This window comes from Melanotaenia boesemani, chromosome 2 (genome assembly GCF_017639745.1).
Source record: "Melanotaenia boesemani isolate fMelBoe1 chromosome 2, fMelBoe1.pri, whole genome shotgun sequence".
NCBI lineage: Eukaryota > Metazoa > Chordata > Actinopteri > Atheriniformes > Melanotaeniidae > Melanotaenia > Melanotaenia boesemani.
In genome coordinates, this window is record NC_055683.1 from 12610754 (window position 1) to 12624828 (window position 14075).

The 14075-nt window shown below is 37.9% G+C and overlaps 1 protein-coding gene across 4 annotated transcripts in view; it reads left to right on the forward strand.

Moving 5' to 3' along the window:
• LOC121632665 (meiosis inhibitor protein 1) overlaps positions 1-14075 on the forward strand; it is a 65086-nt gene that overhangs the window by 17067 nt on the left and 33944 nt on the right. For 3 of the 4 annotated variants that reach the window (XR_006008952.1, XM_041974338.1, XM_041974354.1), the window contains 5 exons: positions 622-736; positions 1029-1148; positions 5558-5657; positions 10969-11106; positions 13744-13858. Coding sequence is in view for 3 of the 4 variants with exons in the window: in XM_041974338.1 (XP_041830272.1) it covers positions 622-736; positions 1029-1148; positions 5558-5657; positions 10969-11106; positions 13744-13858 (588 nt within the window). In the remaining variant the exon portion in view is untranslated. The remainder of the gene's footprint in view (positions 1-621; positions 737-1028; positions 1149-5557; positions 5658-10968; positions 11107-13743; positions 13859-14075) is intronic. The other variant, XM_041974343.1, reaches the window with a different exon arrangement.

Sequence of the window (14075 nt, forward strand, 5' to 3'; positions counted from 1 at the left end):
TAACAAGAAGTGGTAACAGGCTTCCTAGGTTATTTTAGGTTTTATGCAAAGCCTTTTGAAATCCAGCTTGTGCACACATGTTTACCTCAAGATTTCTTTTTGCTCCAGTGTACCTCAGTGAATACTTACATTAAAGCCATATCAACACATATCAAAAGGGTTGGATGATTTAGATTTGAAATATTAAGGGACTGGTTAATTTATTTTACTATCAGTAAAGTAAAGTGTCTTTTTTACTATGGGGATTAATTAGCAGTGGTCAACTTTCCCTTTTTTCTTAACACCCAAGAGAAAAGGGTAACATGACTTCTACAGAACAGAGAAGCAGGAGCGTGTAGCAAGGCCAGGGTTAGGAATTAGGATTAGGAGTATCACACATTTTTCTTTGTGGCATAGGCATTTATGAAAGGGGTTTAACATTTATCTGTAAGCCACACAAACGTAGCAATAAATTGTGCCTGCAGTCTGATACTGTTGTTTAAAAGCTGCAGTCACATTCGGATTAGTAATAATAAACCAGCTGTGCAGTTCACTAGACAATGAAATAACATTAACAACTTGGCAATGCTGAAATAGTTTGATTAGATGATCCTGGTAAATCCTATTAAACTTGTCTTTAAGGTGCTGCTAAGTGGCGATGAGATGTTGCAGTTGACCAGCGCTAAGTGTATTGCAGCCATTTTGGTGCACACTCCCAGAGAGTACAGTACTTTCTTCATCAAGGCAGATACAGCAGGTAAGACACTCAAAATGCGGCTGGGATAATCTCTTCCTCTCTTGCTGCCTTTTACTTGTCTTTTAAAATAGTTTTGCTGTGTTTTTTTTTCCTTTCTTTGTCTTATTACTTCTTGTCTTTTATAAAAACTGTTTGATTTTTATCATTACTTTTGTGATATTACTTCAATTATGTACTTTGTTCAGATTTTAAAATGAACAATGTCATCATTTTATCAACATTGCTCCCTGCTCTCTTTCCTTTTGACTTATTACCACAAAAAATTCCTATTTTTTGTCTCCATCTCTGATAGGGTTTCTCTTTGATCGTCTGGCGTGTAGTAGTAGTGAGATGCTGCTGTGGTGTGTCTACAGTTGTCTGGTATTACTAACTGAAGACACACTCTTCTTCTCCCAGTGTCACTCTGTCTATGGTGAGACTCAAGCTGTATGTAAAATTAATAGGGCAACAGGTTACCCATTTCTCCCACAAAAGTGACCCCAAAACAACTTGGACATGTCACTGATGAAAAAACTGGTTGCAGGCAAGATGGCAGCTCTCATTACACCACTTTTTTGGCATCACTTTTGATGACCTTTCATGCTTATGTACAATTGATGTAGGAGATTTGACAGGTCAGAGAGCATTTGAGTCAAGTTATCATAGTTGTCTGTGCCTTCAGTTTTGGATTTCATTTTATAATGATTGCCATGTCTGAATAGTTGGGGATAAATAACTGATGGAGAGACAGGTGGAGCAACAGGAAAAACATTGGATTGTGCAAGTCTTCTTACAGTGACAAGAACATCTTTTTAAATCCTCCAATATTTCATTACTACAGAATTTAGTTAACATAGTTTAGTAATACAGTGTTTGTTCTAGCTACTCAGGTTTAAAGATAAAGCTGGCCAGATAGTCGTTTTTTAGTTTGGTTTATTCGCACATGCATAGAGAAATATAACAATTAACAACAGTGACAGGACTTTGATTGGAACAAAAAAAGAGACAATTTAGTAACTTGATGTGTGAGCTAATCTACCAATGGTTAGCGAGGAACACAGCTTAGCTCTCAATTAAACACATTAATAACCAATCAGAGGTTAAGAGGGGCTTTAAAAACATGTGGTTGAGCGATATGGCTGGGTTTAAAAATCGATTAATTGATTTGAATTGATCCAAATTTAATTAATCCAATTCATAAAACTTGGAGATCGAATCGAATTTAATAAAAATCTAATCGAAATAGTCTGGTGTGAATCCTATCGATTCAGGAAATTAGTGATGATTCGCAGCCCTATTGAGAGATCCTGCTGCAGTTTAGATCTGCACTAGACCACAGATAGATACGATAGATCAGCGATGTTCTTGAATACCTGTAAACGTAGGCTAAATTTGTGAAGCCTGGTTATTATCAGTTATATATCTGTTATATGTATGCTATTTTAAATATATATATATTTTAAAATAAGATTTTATTTTTAAAAATTGGTTATAAAAATTGTTAATATATGTTATATATCTGTTATTAAAAAAAAAGGGGGGTTAGCCTCATAAAACTTTTTGTTTCAACCCCTGGACACATATATAAGTAGTCTCTGTCATTGCTGCAGTGATGTTTCTGTGCATATCAGAGAAAAAGAGAAGATATTCGTTCTATTTCCTCAACTAAAGGAAATCTCAAGAAAATGTTTTAAGGACTTGTGCAGTTTTTGGCTGGTCGAACATCAGTGGAAAACTTTAATTGTGGAGGGGGAAATAAATGCAAAGAACATGGACCTTAAGTTAAAGAAGATTGCACCTTTGACACGAGCGTCGGGCATTGGTTGATGAAACTTACATTACCTGCTAAAAAAAAAAGTCGCCACCTGGATTTAACTAAGCAAATAGATACAAGCCTCCTATTGGTTAGTTACTGCTGGGCGATTATCTTTCAGTTGAAACAACAAGTTATTTAACCCCAACTGATGCAATGAGTAGGTTCTCATTTCTTAAACAATTGAATATACTGAATAACCAGGTTATTCCATCAGTGGATTGTTTTCTTCCCTGATTGCACCAGCATATTCCAAGATGACTATGCCAGGATTCATCAGGCCCCTATTGTGAAAGAGTGGTTCAGGGAGCATTAGACATCATTTTCACACATTGATTGGCCACCACAGAGTCTAGACCTGAACCCGATTGAAAATCTTTGGGATGAATGGGGTTTAATGCGGTTAAAATCTTGTGACATTGCAGAAGCTTATAGAAACAATGCTACAACGAATACTGCCGTAATCAAAGCTAAAGGCGGTCCAATTAAATATTAAAGTGTTTGAGCTTTTCTTTTGGTGGCAATTTTGTTTTTATTGGCCAGGCAGTGTATTTTCTATTGTGCGCTCTCTGTCTGCTGTTGGCAATGTGTGTGCATCGGGGCTGAACACCATCCATAACGAGAGAAGAGAGGGATAACATAGTGCCATGCAGCAAACAAGATCAGTAACATCAGACTGTTAAGTTTAATATAATGGTAGGGGAAACATTTAATTTTATTAACAACAATTGCTCTGTGAATTTTTGGGAACAGCTGTCAATCCAACGCTAAATTCTGTATATCCAACTAATGAACTAAGAACCAAGGGACTGCAGTGTGGCTGAGCATAAATTACTAATTTGATCGATATTTTGAAATGTAAACTTTTTTGTTTTGATTAGGACAACATTGTGAAGTTGGTCAGTAACATAGACAGATCATGCACAGTGGTGTCCTGCAGCCTAAAGACTACAGATAACAAAACAATGTTAAATATCTGATAAAATAGAGAAACTGAGTCTGCAAAAATTTGAAGCTATTTCTTTACAAAATTTTGATTTAACAAGATTTTGTTTTATATTCCAGTGTGGATTGTCAGTCTTTATAAACAGATTTTGTCAGATGAAGCAGAGTTTACATTAATGCACTCATGTCTATCTAATATGAAGAACAGAATAACTTTGAGATCGCCAAATAAGATGCCCTTGTTAGTAACTGTGGACCACTATAACTTGTCAGTCCGCCCATCCATGCTGCTATCCGTGTCTGCAGGCATTCACAGATACAAGGTAATTAGGACTCACCCCTGCAGTAATGGCAGCACTGATGGTGCAACACACAAAACAGCTCCCAGTTTAATCAATGACAGTGGTTTCCCTTTATGCAACCACCAAAAAGCTGTGGACCTCCTGCCCAGCCCATGCTCAAAAATTAATATGGCTTAGAATTGCATCAATAAAGAATTCATCATGGATATTTTTATGTTAGGCATTCGACTGTGTCCTCCGGGGACTCCTGTGGGGGGTGCTCCGGGAGTATGGAGTGCCAGACCCCCTTGTACGAGCTGTCCAATCCATGTACAACTGGTGTCAGAGCTTGGTCCGCATTGCCGACAGTAAATCAGAATCGTTTCCAGTGAGGGTTGGACTCGCCAAAGCTGCCCTTTGTCACTGATTCTGTTCATAACTTTTATGGACCGAATTTCTAGGCGCTGCCGAGGTGTTAAGGGGATCCGGTTTGGTGGCCTCAGGATTGGGTCTCTGCTCTTTGCGGATTATGTGGTTCTGTTGGCTTCATCGGGCCGTGATTTTCAGCTCTCACTGGAGCAATTTGTGAGTGTGAAGCAGCTGAGATGAGAATGAGCACCTCCAAATCTGAGACCATGGTCCTCAGCCGGAAAAGGGTGGAGTGCTTTCTCCAGGTGGGGAATGATATCCTGCCCAAAGTGGAGGAGTTCACGTATCTCGGGGTCTTGTTTACGAGTGAGGGAAGGATGGAGCGGGAAATCGACAGGTGGATCCGTGCGGCATCTGCAGTGATGCAGACTCTGCATCGGTCTGTCGTGGTGAAGGAGCTGAGCCAAAAGGCAAAGCTCTCGATTTACTGGTTGATCTACGTTCCTATCCTCACCTATGGTCACGGGCTGTGTGGTAGTGACTGAAAGAACAAGATCGCGAATATAAACGGCCGAAATGAGTTTTCCCCTCAGGGTGGCCGGGCTCTCCCTTAGAGATGGAGTGAGAAGCTTGGTGATCCGGGAGCGACTTGCTGCTCCTCCACATCGAGAGGAGCCAGATGAGGTGGCATCTGGTTAGGATGCCTCCTGCATGCCTCCCTGGTGAGGTGTTCCGGGCACATCCCACCAGAAGGAGGCCCTGGGGAAGACCCAGGACATGCTGGACGGATTACATCTCTCAGCTGGCCTGGGAACACCTCGGGATCCCCCCGGATAAGCTGGTGAATGTGGCCGGGGAGAGGGAAGTCTGGGTTTCCCTGCTTAGGCAGCTGCCCGCGCAGCCCGACTTCCTTATTTTTCCTATTACTTTACACGCTTTTGATGAGTGGTATTTTTGTAGATCATGCAACTGAGGCTCCACTGTCCCTGCAGCACTCAAACCCCATCCAAGTAATAGTAAATAGTTTGGAAACACTTGCAGTTCAAAATCAATTTGTCAGTACATAGGGTATCTACTGCAACCACTTCTTTCTATTAGACTCTTGCTCTAGATCATATAAACATGGGGACATTACAACTTCCATGTAGCAGTAAATTAGAAACTTGTATCATTGCCACTGTTTAACATATACGAGAACAGAGTGTTGAGCTTTGTGTTTGTGTGTGTGTGTTTGCATGTGTGCATCATTTGTGATACATTTATGATTATGCCATTTGTTTTAATGCAGAGAATTTCTGTAGTTTATGTAGAATATATTAGATGTCAGAAAACTTGAGAAAGATTAGATGAGTGTTTTCACATGAACAGGCACACCGGTGTACATTGTAGTCAACTTTTTCTAATAAATGTGTGTGTGTTTGTGGTGTATGCTAGGTATTGAATACCTAGTGCGGAGTCTGAAGGAGGCTTTGCAGATGACCAGTCTGGAAGTACCAAAACAAGGTTTCGTGCTCCTCACTGAAATACTAGAAAGGTAGGACTGTTACCTGTTTTTGAGTTATTATTTATTTATTTATATATTTATTTATATTTTTCCCAGCATTCTGCCAAAATAACTCCACTGCAGTGAGCTTCTTTGCTTAATCATTTTAAATGATGGAACTGTACCTCAGCTGCTCCACATTTTACCAGTCACATAAGGACTGACACAGATACAGCATAAATATAAGGTAACCACAGTTACATTATAGGTAAAAAAAAAAAAGAAAAAAAAAAGCTGCAATTAGACTTTCATGAGTAACAAGGGCTGTATTTCAACCCAGCTGTAGTAACAGTGTGTGCTTCAAATACAAAATTCAATATCCATTATGCGAAAAAACATAAAAAGGAACTGATACGGCAAAACTCTTATGTATGCATTGAGTCTATCACAGTAATAAATGCAATTGTTTAATTACAATGATTTAAGGTAATCGTGATCATGGTTGCATAATAATGTAGTTTCAGCCTCTGCTTGCAGTATACACCATTATGCAGATCTTGGCAGTAGTCACGACAGCTGAGAAAATGGCAGCCAATAGCATGCCTGCATTGAAGGTCAAAAAACGACAAAAATAACTGAGGATCCTTCAAGTCATTTAACATTTGGAGTGAATCTGGTTTCTTCCAGTAATCTGATAAATGTGCATCTCAAATGTAAATGTTAGTTTCTTCTGAAAAGTAAAAAAAATAAAAAAAATCCACATTAATAACTATTTTGTTAACGCTACACTTTACTGGTTAAGCCTACATTATAAAAACTGCAAACAACCCTTTTCAACAGTTTCATACTGCACCCTAATGTGCAAAATGTAATGTACTGCTCGCAGCATTTGTTGGTAGTATGTAGCTGCTAGTTTTGAATACAGCTACACTCTTAGAAAAAAAAGTGCTGCCTATAACCATATAAGGTTTTTCCGTTTGTCCTCATAGAAGAACCCTTATTGGTGCCTGTTAGAACCATTTGTAAGGGTTTAAACTGAAACCTTTTCAGAGGGTTCTGACTAGAACCTATCATAAAGGGTTACACCCAGAACCATAAGTAAAAGTTTCTACACAGAACCCCCTTATGGCAGGTTCTACACTGAACCCTGACATGATGTGGTGGTTCCACCAATAACCCTTACTGGGGGTTATAGTTGGAACCCTTTTATATCCCAAGGGTTTCATCCAGATCGCACACAGAGTGTTCCACTGAGAACCCTTTTATTTTCAAATGGTTTTTTCTACAACCTACATAGACATCTTTTATGAGGATTTCACCAACAACCCTCTTGACTTGATGGTTATAGAAAAAATAATTCAACATATCAGGCACAGCTATTCAATAACATACACGTTGTATATTGTGTCTATCAAAATAGTTGAGATTGAAAACATTCAACTGCATTCAAATCTTTCTTTTCATTAAAAAAATCTTTATACAGCGATAGATAAGGAGGGCATACTCTCAGAGAAGAGGTTTTGTCGGTCCTGTGGGGAATAAAGGTGAGCATAGGCGAGTGGATTAACCAATGTTACAGACAGACAAGCCAGGCACCCCAAGATGTCCTTGTCAGGTGGATGAATATAATCTCCAGCACTGGTGACATAGATAGGAAAGACAAAAAAGTCCGTCAGGAGCATCCATACAAGACATAATTACTACACCAGATGAATTACATAGCTGTCTACCAACAGCAATGGATGGTCCAGAGAGAATAATCTGAGAATAGGCACAAACTTCTTCAGTGGAACAGACTGGAGAAGTTTGTCTTCTAACTCCTGCAACACAAGCCTCCATTAGCACACAATCAGATTGAAGTGAGAGGACCTCACAAAGTTTTAACATTATTTTATGTTGGTCTTCTCTATCTTGTAACACAACAAAAATGTTACATTACAAATGATAGGTCCATGCTGGTCCACTCCAGTGTTTTCCTGTTGGACTGTGTTTCAGGCTTACATGTTTTCAAAATGATGATATTTGGTATATTTGGACATTTTCAACACATTGAACAACAAAATTGGGTTCACTTTGATGGTATAGTTCAAGATGTTTTAGATATCTTCTTTGTGTTGTGGTTTTAATAGGACAGCAGGGACACTGAAAATTCATGTCATCTCACCCAAAAAAAACTTGCAAAGTCACCAAAACCCCCTTTTTCAAGCCAGTGGCACACATCATCTTTCGTCCAAAGCTGATATTTCATCTGCAAAAAAATAAGTTAAAGAAACAGATGTTAATATTAAGATATTCTCCCTTTTCCCCTAATAAATCCTTAGCTAGTCATGCTTATTAAAATAAGATTTAACTTGTCTTGATTCCCTGAGGTTTCAGATGTTGTCACACTTAACCCATCTCTTAATCCAAATTCCTACACAGGTGATCACATGAGTGAATAGTAATCACCACTGACATGTCACACCTGTTTTGTCAATATGGAAACCAACACTCAGCTCCCACAGGGCAACCAACCGGACAGCCAGCTCCCAGGCCCCTCATGCCAAAAATCATCAAACAGATTCCCAGTACAAAAATGCCCCTCAACCTAATCCCGTACAAAATTAATTTTACATTAGACTGACAAACCTAGGAAATATAGTTTTTGTTTGTAGCAAAGGGACCCCACATTTGATTATTTGTCATTTTTTATCTAAATTATTGGTTCTTCTTGACCCTTACTGGCTAAATTGATCATTTGATTCAATATATTCCTTTGGATGTGAAAGGGCTCAGTGGTACACCTGTCTTACCCTAATCTGATTTAACTGGGTGCCTGTATGTTGAAGGTTTAGTGGATTAGAGCTTAGATCCCATTGGAATAAGTAGTGAGGCATACACTACTAGCATAAAGTTAGGGATATTTCACTTGTTGAATTATGTCAAAACAGACTTAAAATGTACAATGACCTTTACAGGTGAACGTAATTAGAATTGTTTTAATGCGAGTGTACAACTGTTAAATGTTTAAGTACTAATTTCACAGCATGTAGATCTCTAACAAGGTGATCAACTGCAAAAATTCATGGTGGAAAGTCCATCCCCACTAATACCAAATTCAGGCAAACAAAAGGCACACACATGATTCATTAAAATTTTTATTCTACTTTAATCCCAACTGGGAAATTCTTTCTCTACATTTAACCCATCCTAGTTGCTAGGAGCAGTGGGCTGCCAGATTCCAGCCCACGGGGTGCTATTGGGGATTAAAGGCCTTGATCAGGGGCCCACAGTAGTTTATCTTATTTGCAAGCCCAGGGACTAGAACCCAGGTTCTCCAGACCCAAGCCCACCTCTGCAACCACAAGGCTACCACTGTCTTGGTGGATGGCTGGTCATGTGGCTGATTTCTAAAACCATTTTTATGACAGCCAATCAGCAGCCACACTGTAGAATACATAGTAACGCCCAATGAGGCTCATGCCAGACCACATACTTCAGTTGAACACATTACACCAATCAACATTCAGGAAAATGGTGCTTGCCCTGACTGACCTCCTGGAAACTGTCCCCATACTTTAATCCCGGATTAACTGAGTTTACTAAAAATTTGCATGGAAACTCGTTCCCTTAAACCACTCTAGTTTTTATAAATGCTGAAACTAAACATGTCAAATTATACCAAGTTCACTTACCTAATTTTCTTTAGACCCTCTAGTTGTCTTAAATGAAAGTTACACAAATTGTTTAGCTTTTTCACTGAACTTTGTCAGACACCTCCCAATGATAACAATTTCTAGATGCATATTTGCAACAGATGGTCCAGAACTGCTATCTACAGAAATGAAAAGGTGACAATAGGTTATATCAGTAACCATCATCTCCTCACTCATGACACATCATACAAAGAACATCTTTGGGGGTAGTTTTTTTTCCTGTACTGTCCGTTTCACTCATGGTACCAACTTTAAAATTCAAACAGGGCAGAACTTTCTAACATTGTCTAATTGTTAACATAGCACAGGAATTAAAGTACAGAACTCATATTTATAGCACAGGAATCAGAAAAGGTTCAATTTCAGCTGAATCTGCATTTCCCATGATCCTTTGTGGTCCAGATATGTTAAATTTTGAAAGTAGCCCCGCCCCCTCTGACAGAAACATAACATATTCAGTTTTCTTTGCTAATCATTATTATTACACTGCACGATGTTGACATTTATTAGAAACATTATTAGAAATTATTAGATGTCAGCCTTTAACTCTTCACCTGACTGGTCAGCACAGTTGTCTGTTATGGAGATTGGGGTTCAAAAGTCAGTCTTGGAACATTGTTTTGCTAAATGCAATGCATTTAACTAGTCTATGACAAGACATGAAATTTCAGACTTTGGTAGAATCAGTAAAATAAATTGATGAGAGCATTCCAGACACATGCATTAAAAATACTTTTTAAAACATATTTATTTGAGGGTGATAATCTCCTAACACCCATACTTTCACTAGGCCTTGAAGAACTTTCCCCCCAAAAAAAGGGTTCTCTGCATTAAAGGGGTTTCTAGAGGAACCCTTATTCTTACAGAGAGCCCTTGAAGAAACTTTGATGGACCCTTTCAATGAAAAAGGGATTTTCAGATGCAAATGGTTCTGTAACCCTACTGTACTGTTGAATTACTGAACAAGATAAAATATGTTTTTACAGGTTTGTGTAGCAAAGAGAGTGTAAAGAACAGATTGTTATTCAGTTTTGCCATTAACAAGCATTGTTTATGTATTTTCTTTTTTAAGTTGGGATTTTTTTTTATGTGCATTGGTTTTGGCAAGTCCCCCCCAATGTGTAAGTGTGACTGTGTGTGTGTTTGTGTCATGTCAATGTGCGTGAATGCATGGTCTATGATTGTCTATGAAATTACTGTTGTGGCAACAGTGAGCCAGTGCACTGCTGTTGTGGTGTAGCATTATAGCGACATAGAGTCGTGATCTTTCCATTGCCAAAAGATCAGTACTATTTGTTTATTATAAGTACTTTGCTTGTCCATAAAGAGAGAAAAAACTGAGTGTGTGTTTGTTTGTGTGTCTGTTAAGGAGGTAGAGTGACGTATATAAATATCTGTTTTGTGACAGCTAGTCAAAAAGTTTGAAAATTGAATGGAAAATGAGACAAAAGAACAGACTATTAGTTCTTTTCAATATGTCATTACTATTGGATCATTGTTTCATATATATATATATATATATATATATATATATATATAGTATTATACATTAGGTGTTTGGTGCTTTGTATAAATTTTGTTGCCACTATAACATCTGTCAGCAAATACAATGTTTAAAGTCATGGTTGTGGTGCTTAATTTTGAGTGTGTATGTTTGTGTGTGTCAGCAGACAGCCCCCAAGTGTACATTTGTTCCCCAGTGGCTCAGGGTTTGTGGCGGTTTCAGAGGCTGTGGTAGCCGGAGTCTCGTCCCCCTGCCTGTTGGTTGCTGCACAAGCCGCCAGCGCCGGCGCCTCTTTGTTCAGGTACACACAAACACAAAGATTGAGAATATGTAAATGAGCCTACATTGTCAAGGAGAGTTGTACAAGAACTTCCTGAGGAGCTGAAACGTTGTGTTTTGAGAGACAAAGTACATTGTGGAGTTTTATGACTTATTAATAATAGTTAGGGGTACTTTGCCCAAGTGACTCCATGTGGTCCTTCATTTTATTTTGCAACTATATTGTCTTAGTTAAAAAACAAACTTTTGAATCTTGCTTATTTATCCATTTATAACACTTTGTGTAGCTACACAAGGGGTCTTTATCTTTAAATCAGTCCATTATTGTCTTCTAGAGTGACAGATCAGTAACACAACAGATGTGGATAATGGTGGATTTTTTACTTGTTTAGTATTGAACTGCAATAACAGCAGTTCACAAACCAGGAGGTAGAATCAGTGGCAATGGTCATCTTTCAGTTTTACTTTGTTATAATGCAAATAGCTCATACAAATACCTGCAGTGTTATATGTATGGGGTGAAAGTCAAATGCTGGAATTTGGTGTTACAATTAGTTGTGGTGGTTTCATTTAGATGTGGCTGCCTATGCCAAACCTATCTGTTCAGGTAATCTCACATTGATGTTATACCACAAGAACACACAGTTTGATAGCTATCTGTGCGTATGTTGGTACAGACTTCTGTGGATTGTATTTGATGCACTGCAGTAATAATAATACTACTTATATTATAATATAATAATATTACTATAATAATAATAATACTTTTATGCTGTTTTTCAGAGGGATAGTGGGATTCTGTCTAATCTTAAGAGAAGAAAACAAACTTTTTCTAAGAAAATCACTTATATCAATTCATTTGCAAGTCTAGAGACTGAGTAAAGCATTTGCAGATTTAAAAAAACTGTTTTACTAAAACAGTGTTTATAACATATTTTCAGTATTGCTAATGTGTAAGCTATATCATTATCTATTTCATGTTATGCACTACCACCATCTGATTGTAATTTAACTTCATAGATGAAGCCAATATAAAGAATGTGAGGATGGCAGCAATATATCACAAAAGAAAGAATCCTGCTGTTTTTGACCACCCAGCCAAATGTGAGTTATTAAAACAGTCAGCAAGCACATGAAGTTAGCAACGCTTAGTTTGATGCTGAGGTTGTGTCCTCTGAAAAGCCTTGTTGACTGATCTCAGATCAGCTCAAATGAACCCTATTAATTGGGCGAACAGGGGAATGTGTTTATATAAACTGCTTAGATGTAAAATCATAAATACACCCTTCATGTATGAGATATCTTAGTTAGCTTCCAGTGCTAATGCTAATTTGTGGAATTTGCATTCCCATCGCAGAAAAGTCCTGTAGCATCAGCATGTAAATGGTGAGATAGTCAGTGTCTCTTGTAAAATGCCAGGTGAAAAATTATCCCTTCAGTCCACCTGAGTAAATATGACTGATTGCCTGGCTGGTGTTTTGCCAGATGTGGTGATGCCAAATTTCAGCCATACTCATAAAATTATGAAAATAGAATATGGAAATTTTGGGGCATCCAGGAAAGGAATTTCTGTGAGGAATTAATACCAACAATGCATTGTAGTCTGCTCATTTGTAACATTACATTGTTACAGATTATGTATTCACTGCTGCAGCACATGCTCGGATTTTTAGCCTGCTCTAAAATCCTGAATAGAAAATCAATAAGAAAAAAACAGTCCAGCTCCACAATTCAGCTCCAAATCAGCCTTTTAATACATGTAAAGCAGCTATTGCTAGACCCATGCAAGATGTTTCCATATAAATCTTGGAATTTAGTTTACCCATATTTCATATTATGATTACAGTATATACAGAGATAGGCTAGTAATGAATATATTCTGAACATGGCATAACATCAGCAGATACTGAAATTAGGAGCAGAATCGCTTCGCATGTCTCCCAAAAGAGAGAGACAGCTGTATTTAATAATGTGGAAAAACTGTTGTACTGCACTGAATTACTTATCACCTGATCACTTCCATTGTTGAAACGGGACTGAGGATAATGTAACTGTGAATTACAGAATTTGTACTTCTCCACATTTTTGTCAACTCAGTTGTCTCAGAACAGTTTTGTTTGTTGTATAACAGCCATCTTCAGGACATTTTATTTTCACTATTGGTGAATCTGATTTGTTGACTAATGTAAATGTAAAAGTCTTTTGTCAAATTAAATTCTTCTTACATTTAAAAAAATAAATAAAATTGTATTATTTGCACTGATTTTTGCTCCAACAGGCCTCTAATTATTAAAAGAACAGTCAAGCTAAACGCATATTTTCACCAATGCTTGAGGCTGCCCTTCTTATAGTCTTTTGGTCTTAATGTAAATGCATCATATGTCATAAGATTTCCTTAAAACTGACATTTGCTGTGAAAATGTTGCATGGGCTCCATGTGCAATGTGTAGCTTTATGATAAACTGTGTGGCATGCCGAGCTATCCATCAAACTGTAAAGGGTAGCATGTTAATGAGGAGTACATATTTACATGTATAGGAGAACTTTGGTTGTAGCAGGTACCGGGTGAATGTATCATGCATTAGTTGCGTTGATGGTTTGACACATCTTACAGTCCAGCTCCATGATTAAAGATGCAGATTCTCTCTCAATTTTTCAGACTCAATCACCAGTCCAGACCGGTCCAGTTCAAGGAGCTAGAGGCATTGATAAAGGCCATCACTGAAAGATTCTCTGAACTACTTGTACCTTCTCCTGCTCATTGGCGAAAAACTGTAAGTTAATTACCCTGTGTTTTATACACAGATATAAAATTACTAAATGCAAGGTAGCAAAGATTTTTGGCACTGTTTATCTGTGCCAGGAGTGAGGCAGAATGTAAAAGCAAAAAGTGTGATTTATTTCTTAGAAAGGTGTAGGATAAAGATCATACAGGAAATCAAAGCACAAAGTTAATGTACTATGTGACAAATTTAGCATAGCCAGGTTATT